Raw genomic sequence first — 17,814 nt, 5'->3', positions numbered from 1 at the left:
ACATCCTCTTACCTCCCTGGAGTTGAAACCCAGTACTGGTCATCCATTATTCTATGGATGCAAAACCAGTTGCTTTCTAGGCTTCTTTATAGGGTTGAAGCCTGCAAGTTAAGCAACTATAAGTATTTTCAAGTGTTTTTGTACTATGAAGTATTTTCCTGAGCATTCTGCCAAGGCAGGGTACCCAGAAGTAGCCCCTTGCATCTTAGCAGGTTTATCAGTATTAAGTAAGCAACTGAGTTATATTGTTCACCTTTCTTGCAAGAGTGTGGTCTTGCCAATCCATGTTCAGCATGGGATGCTCTAGGTAACAAGGTGACAAATGTAGATTACTGCAGTACTTTGAGTAATTTGTTTAATACAAATACATTTTTTCACAACATTAAGCAGATACATTACTTTTGTTTCCCTTACCTTCTGTCTTCCAGTACACATTCACCCACAAAAACATACACTTTTTCTTTTGCAAAAGAGAGGGATTTAAACAAATAACACAAACTTGTAGTTTTGAATATTATACACAGTAAAATACTTTCATCAGAGTAAGTTTCATTGCATTATTGGAAATTATAAACTGCTTGTTCTGGAGATGGGAAATATTTTTTTCTACAACAATAATAAACAAAAATAAACGCTACCTTCAGATAGAGCAGTGTGTGAATGGCACAGTTGGACTAGTCAAGAATCTTTGTAATGCTACTGATAGTCAGAAGTGGTATGTTTATGCCAGTTTGAAATAAACATTATAATGCTTGTAACTTAAACACAGGAAAAGAAATGTGCATGTTCACAGGAGTGAATACAGGAGCATCTTGATCAAACTTCCGGATCTGACCTGACACCAAATTACTTCTACCTACCTTTATTAAAACTTAGGTTGAACAAGCTGTTCCTGCTAATGGCAGCTCAGAGCCAGGTTCTGCCCTTGCGGGTTTAGCCGGGCCAAATTCTATTGTCAGCATATTTGCCAGAGCTGCACTGTGGTTACACATGAGTTTGATATGGTTCATTATTTGAGATGGTATCTTCATTAAAAAGTCTTTAGACATCATCTTAAAACCTTCAGTATACTGTTCTGTTTAGTTGTGTGGTTTAGGTGGGGTTTTTTTCCAGGACAGAATACTGTGGTCAGTAAATTAATACAGAAAATTGTACTTTAGGAATGAAAAAGTATTGGTTGATACGGATCTGTCTAGTTTATCCATGTACTTTCCTTATTACTGAAGACAAGAATCCAAGGCATGGTGGTGTGAATAGCTCCTTGCCCTCTTGAAGAGGTTGCACCCTGCTTCAGAAACTAATTCCAATCCTCCATGAAATTCCTGAAAGCTCTAGAAAATCCAGTGCATCTATAAGAGAAAGGGATGCACAGGTTAACACTGTAATGCTTTAAAAGGTTAAATGCTGCTTCAAGCCAGCTGAAATCTCTCTTGCTGGTGACTTGTCTCACTGTCCATTTTACTGACTTGTCTCAGTGTCCCATTTTACTCCTTTTCCTGCTGTACATATTCAGTATTTCCAAGGGAGAGGAGGAATTTCAACTGAAGTCTTTCTGCTTTCTTTTATTTCATTAACTGTAAACTCAGTTGCATATATGGTTGAGTGCCAGAACAGTGTTGAAGTTGAAGGCATTAGTATAAAAGTTTTCACATTGCCTTTTCTGTTGCTGACTCTTCAGTGTGTTTTTAAAAAATGTAAAATCTTGTTGGATGCTACAGTTCTGCTTTCAGAATCTTCAGGTATTTTCTTCTTCTAGGTGAATTTTATACTTCTTCAAGGAAAAAACCCCAATGCAAATTACTCTCCAGTAAGCTGACAAAATAGGGGATAAAGTACTTTCAATGGGTCATGATGCTACTGCAGTCAAAGAACAAGCTGGCTTAAAGAAGCAAGGTTACTTTCACTTAATAAGAAACTATTATTTCAGAAAGCTCTTAGTTATCTTTCATAATAATGTTCCTTGTCAGTAAATTTTGCTGAGGTTTATTGTAAACATCCTTCCAAACATTCAGATGCAGCTGGTAATTTTATGTGTCTGACATCAGATACCATGAGAGTTACCTTTTAACGAGTAGCTTTTGAAAACCATGCCATTGCAGACTATCTTAAGCATGTGCAGTTACTAGACATTCCTTAGTCATGTCATCATGCTCTGAAGACCTTCTGAAATCTCCTCCACAATTTCAAATTGAGAAATGATTTGGTTCTCTTGTATGTCGTTTCAAATAAAAAGCTGCTACAATTGGAAGTTGCAGTTGTATAGTTGGGAAATTATTTTATATAAAAAGTGTGTGCTATTACATGAAAAAACTTCAACATTAATCCAACTCACCTGGAGTAACTGACAGCAAATATATAATATATTAAGGATCCATTAAAGCACCAAGATTTTGTGTCCTGTCTAGCCAGATAACCATCACTTAGTCATAGCCAAATTACAAGAGCAATTCCAGTACAAAAGAATATAATGATCTGATTAAGGACACATTTCTTGCTAACACTGCTAGTATTCCCTGAGCCTTAAGCCAGTAAACATTCACAAAGGAATACCTAGTATATAAATTCCAATACATGTTAGCCCCTAAAGCCTGGGTATTTGCAAGGATGGGATGAACCTGTTATTTCATGGTAAATATTTGAGTGTATAAAGAGAAAATTTACCAGTAGAAACTTCAAGGCTTCTGTAGAACTCCAGTTCTCTTGTAATTGTGGCAGATACCCCTCCTTTAAGTGAATCTCTACTCTCCTGTCCTCATTACTCTGGTTCTTTATATCCTTTTTTGCTTTTCCTCCTTTATTAAATACAAGATTTAAAAAAGAACTTCCAACTTCTTTTTAAAATACACATTATGTTCAGGCCCCAGACTTGTGCACACCAGTACATAACTACTCCAAGTCAATACTTGCTCTTGTGTCCTTACAGTAAACACCACAGTTTTGCAAAGTGAATCACAAAATTGGTTCCTTATACATAATTCACCCGGTTGGACACAGGATTATATCTACATTCATTTATCTATTGCACCTTTTAATGCTATTCACACTTCATTTTTATATGCCAGTGCTCAAAACACAAAATTAACAACTGAACTGTCGAATCTCTAACACCTTAAGTTTACCTGTACAGAAGGAAACCATTGATCTGTTTTTTTCAGTCAGGAAGAGAAAAACTAGCTTTTTAGAACAAGGAGATAAAAACTAATGTTTTCTTAAGATATGTAAGTAGGTATGTTCTATTACATCTACCTTTCTGTATCATGAATCTTAAAAAATAAAACCAAAAGTTGCTTCCATCCTTCAGTATGTCATCCTTTTTCAGACCTTTGATAACAGACAATTTACTTCTGTGTAATTCTGCAGTAAAATGCTTTTTTTTTTTTCATTTACAATTCTGCCTCAATACCTTGTGGATCCAATTTATGCCTAATTCACTCCTATAAAGTAAAAGAAACAGCGGAGCTGCTCTTCTAAATGCATATCTATATATTGTCTCCTTCCTTACTTCCCTGACATTTATAAAAAACTATCTGCAGCTTATGGAAATGTGAGTTTATACTGGTTGGAACTGCTTACTTTTCAAAAATCCAGCCATAGTTAAAAACAACTGGTTCAAATATCCATAGTTGACACAGCTGCCCAAACATTCAGGCACATACAGTCACAAGGTGTTACCATATGAGGCTTAGAGAGGAAGTGCTGCAGTACAGCTCTCTGTACTTTGATTCTGTTAATGCATATTACTTGGATTGGTACCCTTTGAAGTGTATCTCTGAAAAGGTAAATAGCAAATACAACTTCTAGTAGTAAACACATGAAAGGTTTTGTGTCTTCTGTAAACAAAATCATTGTGTCACTTTTGTTTTCTACTTTCCCAGCCAGCCCAGTTAGGAAAAAAAAAGTACATTGTTACATAGGTTTGGCATTGTCTGTTAAACCTGTTCTCTATTGCACTTTCTACACTTCCACTTTCACTACACTTGCTGACTAGTTGCGAAATTACATCACGAACGGTCACATTCCTTACAGTAACAAATTGCTTTGCTGGATCCATTTTCCTTGTACTGTTTTGGTTTTTGTATGGGGTATTTTTTTTTTGTCGTTTGGTTGGGGTCTTCTTAAACTGAAAAAATGCACAGTCATTACTACTTTCTTGTAGCATTTGTAGTGTAGCAGACACTACGGCTTACTCTGCGAGGGAGAAGCAGCGCTGTCCGTGTCAAACTGGCATGACCTCCGACGTCGCCTCTTCCGCCGCCGGCTGAGAGTTTGTACCTGTCTGTGCTACCGGCACCACCACCGCGTCCTTCAGCTCCGAGGGCTGAGTGCACGGAGAGCTTTTCTCCTCCAGTTTTTTTATGGTGTCCGGGCAGTTCTGAACAAAGATCACTCTGTTGTAGGCTTTCAACCTGCGCCACAGCTGGACATAAACCTTGCACTGCACGTACATGAAGACCAGGCCTCCTGTGAATCCAATGGCCACCACAACGAGTTTTGTCCAGAATGGCCATTCGAGGACACCTTTGAAATAGAAAGTTTATCTTATACATTGAATATCAAGCACTGTTTCAGTAATGTATACTGAAAAGAAGCCACTGGCTAAGAATGCCTGGGTATGTGCAAGTTATTGGGGCACTTGTGGCTCTGGAAAATTGATGGGGTTTCCTATTCCATAGGCTGGCCAAGAAACTGCCCATGGAATAGGAAACTGCTTCCTATTTTTAACTGATTGGACCACAATTTGGTCAAATAAATCAATCAAAAAATCAATGCCACTCTCAAAGTCTTTCTTTCAGGACTTCTTCCACTTTTTAACATTAAAGATAGGCTGCTGCTGCTTCTGCGGTAATACAGGGAGCATCTCTTTTCATATAACTGCTATCGGACAGAGAGTATATAATTTTGTATATAATTTTTTTCCCAGATTGCCATGTTTTCAGACTTGAGCTTTACTAGTAGAAAGGTCAGCTGAACCTAGACCTGTTTATTCAAACAGAGTAAATTTTCAGAGTAAATTTATGTGAATTATTCAGAGTAAATTTATGTGAAACTTGATTTCCTACCACTGGTGCTATATAAATTCTAGAATATTTAAAATATATTTTAAATCTGCTTTTCTATAAACCAGTGTCAAGTTTAGCAATTAAAGTGTTTGCATCATATACTTCCCTAAAGAGAAAAAAAAACCTGCAACCCCAATTTGAGATATCCATTTAAAATGGGGTTTTTTAACTAGAACATTAACAAACAATAGTAGTATTATTCAGGGTTTCAATTTTTCTCCTTCTCAAGATATGTTTATAAAGTGTTTTTTCTCCAGTGCTTATTTATCTTTGTCTTGGCAATTCCCATTTAAAGAGTGAAAATGGGGAAGAAAGCAAACTACATATATGTCCTTATTCCCCACAAATACATGTTCACTTTTGTAAAAGTACTCTACCCTGCAACAAGCAAATTTTGGACCAAAAGCATCCTTTTCACACTTCTGCATGTTTTAAGTAGCTCCAGGGCATATCTTTGTCCATGTTTTAGTGTAAAGAATCAACCATTACATTTGGCAAATACTGAATGCTATACAAATCATAAATACTTTTTGAGCCTACCAGGAATAATTAACATGATTCTTATGCATTGTGTGTAACAACAAAAATCCCTGTTAACTGTTTTGATATGTAAATTCAGCTAGTCTGCAGAAATAGCTTCCCCCTTGTAATGAGTAGGGTGATGTAGTTGTACTCAGAAATAGAAATTCAAAGCCATCCCTAGTCCTGTCCTCTGGGCCAGGTTATTTGAGATAAAAAGCAAGGTTACCCATTTCAATAGAATGCAAAACAAGACTTTGTAGTGTGTATTCATCTGTGACTTACTGAGGCTTGTTGCTTATTTTCCTCTCTAAGGCAAGAAAGGCAAGCATCAGGAGTATCATCAAATATTTATCTAACTAGCAAGGCACAAAGTTCCACCTGTTTTGTTTTCCATGTTAACTCTGGAATATAACACAAACCTAGAGACCTTTGTTCCTCTAGGGTGCTTAAATTCAATTCAGATCAAAACTCAAAAGCTTTTTATCATTATGATCACATTAAGGACTGAATTTAAGAGCAAACTTAGATTTGAAATGGAAAACAGTAGTTAAATTTAGGATATATTTTCCACATATGCTAAGTATTGCTCCTACTGACATTAAGCATACATTTTGTTACACATGTCCAGTTGGATTTTCAGTATCTCTGCAGATGAGACTCCATGACTTCTCTGTTCCAGTGCATAGCCAATAAATAGAGCTGGAACATGGACATTCACAGTGAAATTCTATTTGAAAGGACACAAGAATGGTTTTCCATGCTGCTCAAATCCCACATGAAGGACTAACACAACTGGAAATCAGTCTCTTGGAAGTCTGTATTAGGGAAGGTTGTTAATGGAAGAGGCTCTATCATACTTTGCTTCCTATCAAGGTTCAGGGGACTAATATATATAAATTGCTATTTAAGGATCTGAACTTGCACTGAGCTGTTTGAACTTGACTCATCTTTTTGCCTGAGCTTTAGAATTACCTAGGTAAGGGGAGATTAACCCAGAGAACCGGCAGGCCGGTTAAGCTGTTGTCATGATTACACAAAGTAGAGTTCTCTCTGCTGGGACATAAGGTAAGATTTTCAAACTGATGCTTTCAGAACTTCTGCATTAAAGCCTCTGGTGTAGGCATGTGAGCTGTTATTTAAGAACAGAATGTGACTGGTTACAGAGCTGCTTTTCAAAGGCAGGCACTGCATTATCAGCAGCACTGAAAAAGATAAAAGATACTTACCATTATCATTGCCTTGTTTAATTTCTTCAGCAGTTCTGTCAATTAAAACATACAATGACCAAACAACACAGGTAATTGCAATTATATGGAATGTGACTGAGCACACAATTTTTCTCCTCTCACTTGTTGTCATCTGCAATTTCTCCCACTAAAAATAAAAAAAAAAAAGTAATTAAAAAAATCTGACTTGTAAAATTTTACATCAAACTGATTAGGCCATAGTAGCTCTTTCTACCAAAACCACAAGCAGTAATAAAATTAGCAAATCCTTTAGTTTTGGTAATATGCATTACAGGAGTGTGTGCATTGTCCCTGTTAAATTCACAATGATCTCATTTTCATAGATTCAGAGGAATGAAGAATACTGTTCTGTTTCTGTCTGCTTGTGAATGATATCTTAAGTCATTTCATTACAGTACAGCCATAACATGTTAACAGACAGATAAAAAGATTAATATTTACTTTAAATTTGCATTTCTGGTGGTGAGAGAAGAAAAAGCCCAAAAATCTGTTTGTAATATGTATTAAAATTATAGGAATGCAGCTATGTAACAGTCTTTCCATAAAATAAAGGCACAGGAAATGCAACTTCATTGAGGATTAAATTCAATAAACTTGAAAAGATGATTACATGGAAATGACCATATACGATAGCAGCCAAATAATCTCAGTAATGCAAGGAGGATCTTCCAGCCACATGTTTCTGAATTATGGTGCTAAATCCTGGCTTAAGTTAAGGCTATTTTAAGATGAAATACGCTATTCTCTGCAACTGAACAATGCCGCTCTTGAGGCGATTTTATTTAATCTCACTTGTGACATGGGTTTTTTTTCACAGCACTTCTTCAAAACAAAACCTTCTCTCCTAAAACATTTGCCTTTGAAAAGAGATGAAAGAACAGAGCACTTAAAAGCAAAATGCCTCAATTCTGATGGATAATCTTGGAGCCAGTACAGGCAGCTGGGGAAGAAAAGCAGTACAAAGCATGAGATGCGAGTGCCACCTCCCTGTGGCTCTGTGAACACCAGACTGAGCTGCACTCAGCTCGGTGCCACAGCGCTGCTGCCGCCTGCTACAGCTAGGATGGCAACCACAGCCTCTGCAGAGCACTGCCATGCTGCACATTTACTGCCAAGCTGTGAGTTTGTCTTGGTTCTTCTCGTTTAGGTTTTTGGATTGTTTTGGTTTTATTAGCTGTTTTCACTATTTGGGATTTTTTTAAATTTTGTTTCCAGGCAATTACAAATTTTTCTAAGTTCCCTAAGGCTAGGGCTGGAGATGCCATCCAAGATAGATGTTAAGCCTTTAACCTGACATAGCCATAGCCATTCTACTGTCAACACTCTCTGCAGTCACATTACATTTTGAAGGAGCACAACTGCAGTAAAACCTGATGAGGGTCAGTGCTGTGTCACCAAGGGGAATAACTCTCAAAAATACTTCTTCCTGCTAGTAGAGCAGGACATAGCAAACAAACTTCAGTCTTTAATGGCAGTTAAATCTTGCATGTTTCAGAGGTGTTGCCTCAAAACACGATCTCTAGAACATTTTCTAGCCCTCGTCACCATTCCATGAATCACAGAATGCTTTGGGTTGGAAGGGAACTTAAGGCTCATCGTGTCCTGTTCAACCCCCTGCAATGAGCAGGCACATCTGCAATTAGACCAGCCAGCTCAGAGCCCCATCCAACCTGACCATAAGGTTTCCCAGGATGGGGCACCTACCGCTTCCCTAGGCAACCTGTTCCACTGTTTCACCATTCTCATCATAAGAAGTTTCGTCTAAATGTAGTCCAGATACTGCCTTTTTTTGTTGTTTTGCTTAAAATCCTTTTCCCTTGTGCTACTGTAACAAGCCCTGCTAAAAAGTTTGCTCCATCTTTCTTACAGGCTCCATTTAGGTACTGGAAGGCCACAATAAGGTCTCAAAGCCTTTTCTCCAGGCTGAACAACCTCAGCTGTTAGCTATTCCTCATAGGAGAGGTGCTCCAGCTCTCTGATCATTTCCTGTGGCCTCTTCTGGACTCTCTCCAACATGACCTCCGTGGGCACCCTCTAGGAATCCATCCTAGAGCTGGATGCAGCAGTCCTGCTGGGGGTCTCTCAAGAATCACTTCTCCCACACTTCATGAACACAAAGCATAAATAATTATTTAGAAAAATGTAAATATTTCCTGAGTAATATACAAAGAGTCAGAGCCATCAGCTTATTTATTAGCTGAGACCTCATTTCAGTTTCTGATATATCTACTTTTTGAGTGAAAACTAAGCTTGCTGAGTTTTGTATGGCAGTTTGGAAAAATGGGAGGATTAAAAAAAGGCTTGTTTTAATTTTCTTTTAAGTAATGACCCCCAAACTTTATACTCATTATAGTTCGTGTAGCTAATATTCAGTGGTCAGACCAGAGAGTATGTGGCATTATCACAGTCTTATTTCCTTAGAGCCACTAGGTTACACAGCCTTTGACCAGGAGATTTTAGTTTTTTGCAGTGAAAATTCAAGTCTTGAAACAGACTTTCTTTCCAAAGAAAGAACCCTTGTCTTTGTCCAGATGGAAGAAAAGATTTTAGCTTAACCCTTCACTTACCTGTGGGCGTTTTGTGAGAGATAACAAAGAACATAATGAAGAATGATTTGTTCTTAAACAGATTTTGTCTGTTATCTCAACTTTGATGCTACACCATTTGGTCTGTTGGAGAGAAGACTCTGCAAAATTTTCATTGTCATGTATACATGCAGTCTCTTTATAGCCATTGTACTCTCTAATATACTCATAATGCTTTGTGTTCATCTGAATGCCCAGTCAAAGACAAATGCTGGTCCCATTTGTCTAAATGTAAACATTTTGTAGGTGGAAAAAACCCAGACAAAATCAACCAACCAACAGGCAGGATAGGTAAATAAAGGTTCCAGCTCACAGAATTCTGCTGAGATTTACAAGAAAGGTATCTCAGGAGAGGAAGCCCGCAGAAATTGGCTGAAGCAGGCCTTTTTGGTAACATCTCATCAAATCCAGCCAGAAGGCAAGCCAAGGTCTACTGGACTCTGCTTCCTCCAGCTGCCCCCTTTTCTTCTCCCACAAGACTGCCTGCCTTGCCTGCCCTGTCTGTCCATTCTATCCACACACGTTACCACACCAGACAGAAGGTGCCTGCCAAGACACTGGGAGAGGTCACCAGGGCATAGGTGATTATGGGACTGGGTCACTGCAGAATATCTCATACTCCCAGTTTGGGATACAGGAAAGGAATAAGGTCCAAGGAGAGACTCTGTCACAGACAGCTACCTGGGAACATTTTACAGCTCTTAGTGTGCTCCAAAGCTGCTCTTTTGTTTTGTCTTGCCCTTGCTGCAGTCATAATTCTCCCAGCTATGGTGATGATGAGCTGAACTCAGAAGAAAAAAAGCAATTAAACTTGGTGCTGTACTTCTGGTGATCCCAATGGCAGCTGATGTAACTTCCCCATCCTACTCACATATTTTAGGTTGGCTGAACAGAGAGTACTTTGTGACTAGATGAGTCATGCTCTACTAGATGAGTGATGTTAGTAGATGAGCCAGCAATTTATGTTGTCCTGGAGCAGAAAAGTGCAATTCCCTATTTTAGGATTTTTGCAATAGGCTTGTATCAAAAAATTAACTGTTAGTTTTAGAACAGACTTGCTTGGACAAAAGCACAGTTATGTGATATAAAAATTGCTTGAAAATCCATAACAAAGGATGAGACAACAATGTAATGAGCAATGAAAGCATCAGCCCCTTTTACTTCTGCTTTATAGTCTGGGACTTGATACAGCCTAAAGTCATGTGGGGAATTTGGCAGGTGCTACCTTTCATGTCACAAAGAGCATTAATGCCTCCTTAACCTCTGATAAATTCATCCCTGCTGTGTTTTGAAGCTCCTGCAGTTTTCATGGCTTTCCACATTCATAATAGAAAGATAAAAATAACTTGTGTCATGTTTTATTATCTTCATCAGTGATCTCCAAGAAAATACAGCAATCAGGTTGATGACACTGTGACATGCCATGGATAGAATATCAGATGCTACCATCTACAGCACAAAATTAAGTACACAGATGCAATTTTCTTTGGAAATTTAGATCTTAATGCTCCTCAGGTGCTTTAGATGCTGTAATGACAGAAATAAATGGCAGCAGCCAGAGGAGACATTTATAATGACTTGAAAATTACTGAGTCACTAAATTAATAGAAAAAACTGTAGCTTTTGCCCAGCCCCACATAAAACAATCCTTCACTGTTGTACAGCCAATTGTCACACTCACAGATTCTGTAATCCTGGCAGCAATACAAACACAGACTGGAAATCATCACAAATGCAGATGGTTTAATGTCCTGCAAATGCAAGCAACTGCATGAATATCATAATGCTTCACAGAACAGGTGTGCTAGAACACTTTGTAACATCTAACCAGAACCAAAAGCTCTTTTAAACAAGTCACCAAATAAATCCAAAGAGTAACAAAAATCCAAATGCGTCCCCAGCAGAAAGCTTGGAATATCCCCAGCCCCCTTTTTATTTTCTGAATAAGCTTTCCGAGCGTGTCGCTTGCAGTGTGCTCTGAAAGCCACTGGAGGGTGGTCGGAGACTGCCTGACTCAAGGTTCCCACCAAGAACGGAAAGCAGCTGGACTGTGAGCGTGATCAGGAACACTCGTCCCACCCCAACTACTACTTACAGCTGCTTCTAAGACCCAACGTGCATCTCAGTTGGAATTCCTAAACTTTACTGAGAATTTTGGAATAATCTTTAAAGTGGCAGCTGTAAAACTGTACCCTGCTCTAGGTTTCTACCTCATATTTTGCTTTTGTTTCCTAAAGAAAATTTCACTCAGAAATTTCAAGAGAGTGGTTACTGATTTCAAATCCCACTCTTGTAATTACAAAATGTAGTCATGAGTCTTCAGGGGAAATAAAAAAAAAATAAAATTAAAAGACCCACCAAACCCTAAAACACACAGGGAACTTTAAATCATGTGTAGCCAACCACTTCCCTTTCCTGTAAAGCAGTTTGAGAAAATCTCTCATATTTATTTTAAAGTACAAAAATATGCCTCCCTGCATGCCACTTCTAATACAAGCTTGATTAATCAATATGCAACAAGGAATTACAGATATTTTTTTTAGTATCTTCTGAAAACACTCCTTGTGAGTGTGGGGATGCTGCTTCATGTCCTGCATACCAACAGAGCCTCTCTGCTTAAGAGAAGCAAACCTGCAATGTTAATTCCCTCTCGTACATTTCGCTTTCTGCAAAGCGGTTTCACGATGGCCAATGCAGAACCGAAAGCTCCACGCTGCTCACACAAAAGCTGTCTCCACACCTGCCCATGGCACTGAGCAAACTCTGCTGCCTGGGTTTCCTTTCCCCACCTCTGCATTGTGGATTTGCTGCCTGCCTGCTCCCACCCACCACTCTGTGCCCACGTGTTGCCTCCTGTCCAGGGCAATATTCTGTCACACTGGCTACAGGTTTTTGTCTGCACCGATGTCCTGAGGCAACTGCAGCTCTACTGCAGGTCTGCAGACTCACACCTCTACAGCTGAAGGTCTCTCTGCTGCAGGGGCCCAGCACTGAGGATGCCAAATATTGAAGGTGAAGTTAATGGGCTGCTTTGCAACATATGATGAATGCCTGGACTTTTTAACCCCTGGGTATTTTCAAGAACTCTGTTTTAAAAATTGCATGTAAGGAGGTCTGACAGGGGAAGCTGGTATGGGGGGAATATTGCTAATATTAAACATTTTTTGTGACATTTTTCTCCCTATCCATTATTTAGCAGAAAAAAAAAAAAAAGCCTATGTATAATGTAAACAACAACCACAGCTGGAGAGATTTCTGCTCTCACCTAGAGCTAAAGTCATCATGCAATATTTTCTGAATTCTTTCTACAGTCTGAAGAAATACTTTCAGCCGACCTTTATCTTAAAGTAATTATGCCTGCAAAATAGAGGCTAAAATTACTTACTAGAGCTGTTGTAGAAACTGCACTCTGCACACAGACTAAAAAACATACAGAAAAAGGTCTTTCTTATCTGAAACTCAACCCAAAGGATTTAGCCAGCACTTTTGGAAAAGGACTGGTGTGGTGTATGCTGAAGTGAGCTGAGCAGTGAAGATATGTCAACAGTGTGAACATGTAGCTCCGAGTTATTTATGTTAGGGAGGGTTTTCTGGTCACTTGCTGCAGTACTAATTGGCTCAGGCTCCACAGTGAGCTGTTCACTGCTATCAACCTACCAGCTGGAGGAAAGCAGCTGCCATGGTAGTTTGTGGAATGGAATCTGAGCAGTGGGTGGAAGAGGAAGAAATAATAGTAATAAAGGACAACAGGGCTCCACTCACGTTGGGAGAACAAAATAGCCCCAGAGAAATTGGAAGTGTTCGTAAGAGATGAGACTTCAAACCTTGTTATTTGAATAAAGGCATTCTGGGCCTCTCTGTGCCACCTAAACAAAATGTGGTTACAGCCTGTACCGTGGGGATGGTGTCTTAAAGGACAAAGCATGTGTCTCCACATCCTGCTCCAACATGAGAAGTGCCCCTCAGACAGTCCAAGAGAATGAGCCAGGTCTGACAGCTGACAGGAGAAGGGTTTGGGCCATGAAAACACCTACACTACTGTGTTCTTTTCCCCAAACACATCCAGAGAGTAGGAAGAACTGAGCAGGAGCACAGAAAATACAGAAAACATATTTGTCATTGCCTTTTTTGAAAAGATGTATCCCAGAGAAGAAACTCTTGTAAGGATAAAGACTAGAAGACCATAATTAAACCCCTGCTATGTTAATTGCTGAACAGGGAAAGGAAATGAATTTTTAAAACCCCATGTCACCTGGTGGATCCTATGTCCCTGTCTATGCACAACTTTACCTCCATCTAGTTATCTCATTAGATATTCCAGCAGAGATCATTGTCTGGCAAATCTGCCTGAAGTTTGCTCAAAATCTATTTCTGTCCCTGAGAGATACTAAACACACCTGTCTGGAATTCAAAAGAATGTCTGTAGTGTATTTAAAACACCTATTAAAATTTTTAAACTGAACCAGAAATGGGTACATTTCTAAAAACAAACATACTTACTTCACTCTTGTATGATGTGCATACCTAGAGTAATAAAAGAAATATCTAATGAAAAACCTCACTTTGATGAACACCTTAAGATTATAATCTGCAAAGAACTATTAATTCAGTTTTATCATAACCAAGATGACACCTTATTTCTTTTTTGTGACAATTAGAACAGACTTAAGTGATATAATCAGTATGCACTCTTCACAAGCTTATGCAATGTTTTGCTGTGTATGACATCAATTAGCAAACCCTTAAAAAATGTAAAAGAGAAGTGTAGAAATTAAGCAATTCAAGAATATAGTTTCTAAAATGAAGTAGCTGTTTTTGCAATATGAAAGTGGTATTGAGAATGCTTGTCATTAACCAGCTACAAGAACTTCAGTATCTGCATCCTAAACATCCCAACACAGACTAACAACAAAAAAAACCCAATAAAAACCCCAAACCAAACAAAAAAAAAAAAAACAAACCCAAAACACAAAACAAAACACAACACCTATGCTTTGGAAATACAGAACCTCATGTCCCTCTCATCCAGTGCTCTGTTTCAGATAGAGGCCAACACCAGATGCTTTGGTGAGATGTGCAAGGAATCCCGTGGGAAGTAATTACAGAATAATCTCTCCATATTGGGAGTCTCTTTCTAGCTCCCATCTGCTGGAATTTGCTTTACATCAATATATAGAATGCAGAAGCATGTGACCAAGTGTTTACTCTCCAAGTATCTTCTTCAAATTCTGAAAAGACATTAACCCATCTTTTGTTCAACAGAGCCTTCAGTGCTATCATGAACTCCTCATTCACAATTACTTTTTCTTTTCTTGCTTTGTAAGGTCTTTAATAAAAAGATCGCTATCTCCAAGCACAGTACACTTCAGCTACCTTATCTAAAAAATAATCCTGGCAAAGAAACTGCAGGTAAAACATTAAACCACTGATCAGGAGTGAACTATCACTCTAGTGTAAAACTATGAGGAGTTTCTGGTACTACAAACAAGAGGTACACATCTACAACTCTAGAAAATGTCTACTTCAGGTATCTGGGCTATTACGTACTCAAAAAACAAAAAAGAAGCTACATGTTGGTAACCCATAAAGAAACAGGGATAAAAGGGGTAGAATCTATGTCTCCATTAACTTTTATCACAGTTAGTCAAGAACAGAAACAGATGCTACTGTTGTCTGCTTTCCCCACAGTATTTCCATGATCATTCCATCAAAGGATCTAGTCTGTCACTTTTGTTCTCTCTTTGCAGTTGTTGACTCCTGCCTCTGCCTACTCTGTATTTCCAAAAGAGCAGCATATCTAACTGAAGGCATGACATTTGCCCCAACCATTAAGTAGCAAATACATTTAAATCACAGTCCTGCCCTCAAACAACTTCGACACATACGCATACAAAGAAAACCATAAAAAAATCAGTCAAACTGCCACACTACAAGAGCACAGACCATAATTTTCCTGCAACACCAGTTATGATGAAATTTCCCTTTCTGACCAAAGCTAGTAGGGCTGCTGCATTTTGTGATGTGTATTTTAGAGGCAATATAAAAGCATGACATAGGCTCAGTGGTGGATTTGAGATGGATTCTGCTGGGGTCAAAGCAGCTACAAGTCCTTTCTCCACTACAGGAGCCACAACAAACCATCTCCAACAGTCTGTGCCTCTGTCTTTGAGTACCAAATAGGATTTCCCTTTGCACATTTGAGTGCTTATAGTGGGATGGACATGGACAGAAGGCTCTAATAGCATTGTAGAAATTGGAAAAGGAGAGAAATTAGAAAAACTGATATAGCAACATTGTGAGACCAACATCCTATTACATGGTTTTGTAACCCTCTCCACTTCCTTTAGTTCTTCAGTCATGTCCAGTTCCAGAAAATTTCTCTAAAGATCTGTTGCTTTAGGGACCTAAAACAAGTTGTAGAGTGTGATTACAGTTTTGATAGTCTTTACTTCAATTGCCTTCTCTCCAGTAGTCATCACAGTGCCTTATTTCCTCTATTTCAAACTGTCCAGCCTGCTGAGAATCAGTACAAGTTGTTACCAAGGTGTGGTTTGGTTTAAATGTCTTTGTTTGCCAAAACCCTGGTATTTTAAAATACATTGTTGTTTCAACATACCTGGACATATCATTTTTTTGTACATATCTACACATATGTCTGAATTTCCACGTAACAAAGATTAAAAAAAGGAGCTCATGCTTTTAAATATCTATAAATATGGCTTTAGGAAGAATACTGACTTTCCAATGAATAGTTACAGTTGCCTTCTCTGTCCTTTAATTTTCCCACAAGAGAGATTCTTTTGATCCAATTAAATAAAAATAAAATAGAGGAAAGTAGTGCTGAGGAAAGAGAGTAATTAAAATAAAACCACAGCCTAGTGCTCTAGTAAAGAGCTGCGGGGAGCTATTCATTCTGAAAAAAAAGGAAATTCTAATTTTTTCCCCAATAATTTTAGTAAAATGCTACAGGAATAAAATTAAATTAACAAAAACTAGCAAAGCTGAGTAAAGTAAAAGTTTTCCCATTTAGTCATAATTTAGATCCACTACTGGAATTTCTGTGTTCAAAAGAACATCAAATCATAATTTTTCAAAAGAAAATCCATTTTTAGCACGCATTCCACCATGCAAGCATCAACCTGTGAACAGATCATTCTCACATCAATAGGTCCCAGGCAAAATAAATTTGAGGCAGGTAACAACTGTAAAATTGTACGTGTTAATTATGTGACAGATAATTACCTGCATTAATCAGATCATGAATAGCAGCCCTCTCCCATGGGAGCTGGTAAAGTTCCTAACTTCAAAATTAAACAGCAAAAATGGCATTTTTAAAGAACTCCATGAATCACAATGACTGGTTTAGGTTAATGCTTGGGTTGAATATGCTCTTTAATTTCATATTACTAGCTATACATTTTGTGTTAGCATTCCATTTACACTTTATTTCTAGAGCCAGAGACTCTCTTAATTGTTTTCAATGCTTCAGCCTCCCAGTCCTTCCTTGGTTATAACTATTGATGAGGTCAAGCTGTAAAACAAAACACTGAAAGGCCTGAAATAAAAAAATGAAAAGGAGGCCCCAAGTTCTTAAAAAAAAAGAGAGAGGCTGATGCACTGCAGGATTGAGTAGGGCTCTCTAACAAAAATGGGAATTTAATCTTTTGATGCAAGTTGCATCTGTAAAACAACTCAGATCAAACTGTTTATTTCAGCCTCAGAAAGCACAGAAGATTTGTACCTTCCAGAGCTCATGTTCATGGGTCTGTGCAATAGTGGATAACACCACTAATACCCAGAGCCACCACCACTAATACCCAAATTCCCTTTGCTTTTGCAAATGCTGCTGAGCAGTAAAGTAGCCAATTTGGTTACGGGAATTTAATTAGCAGACGACACTGTTTTAATTTAATTTTCTAGTACAATATTTTTCATTTGCTTCTTTAAAGAATGTAAGTTCAAAGCACAAACTGTACAAACATCTTGCTCTACCTCCACACGGGGGTGTCTCAGCAAAGTATCACAGTAAGATGGCTTTCAGCAAGCCTAGGGGTATGTTATGATGGTTTCAAGGCAAGAGGCACAAGAATCTTTTGTCAGAAGTCTGTGGGAACTGGGATAGCTCTGTGAATAAAGCTGTGTTCTGAATGGAAGAGAAAGACATATGGAAATGGCAGGCTAGCACAAATTCTACCATCATAAGAAAGCTCAGCTCTAGCTTGTTCTTGCGGCAGAAAATGCAAGACAGCATTATTCTGTGAACTGCAGCATGCTGTCCATATACAGATAAATTAGCAGTAATGCTCTATTATCCTCAAAAATTAGGAATACAACTGTCTGAACAAAGTAGTCCCTTGCATCCCCAAGGCATCACAATAGGATATAAGTGCTATAGAATCA

At 38.4% G+C, this 17,814-nt stretch overlaps 1 protein-coding gene across 20 annotated transcripts in view; it reads right to left on the bottom strand.

Moving 5' to 3' along the window:
- Positions 1 to 3,525: 3,525 nt before the first annotated feature.
- Positions 3,526 to 17,814, bottom strand: part of MARCHF1 (membrane associated ring-CH-type finger 1) — a 230,722-nt gene continuing 216,433 nt past the window's right edge. For all 20 annotated transcript variants that reach the window (XM_064710723.1, XM_064710720.1, XM_064710735.1 and 17 more), the window contains 2 exons: positions 6,809 to 6,956; positions 3,526 to 4,518 (listed from right to left, as the gene is read on the bottom strand). In XM_064710723.1, coding sequence (XP_064566793.1) covers positions 4,217 to 4,518; positions 6,809 to 6,956 — 450 coding nt within the window. In that variant the 3' untranslated portion in view covers positions 3,526 to 4,216. The remainder of the gene's footprint in view (positions 4,519 to 6,808; positions 6,957 to 17,814) is intronic.

This window comes from Zonotrichia leucophrys, chromosome 4 (genome assembly GCF_028769735.1).
Source record: "Zonotrichia leucophrys gambelii isolate GWCS_2022_RI chromosome 4, RI_Zleu_2.0, whole genome shotgun sequence".
NCBI classification, from domain to species: Eukaryota; Metazoa; Chordata; class Aves; order Passeriformes; family Passerellidae; genus Zonotrichia; species Zonotrichia leucophrys.
This window is presented reverse-complemented; position numbering and strand designations above follow the sequence as displayed.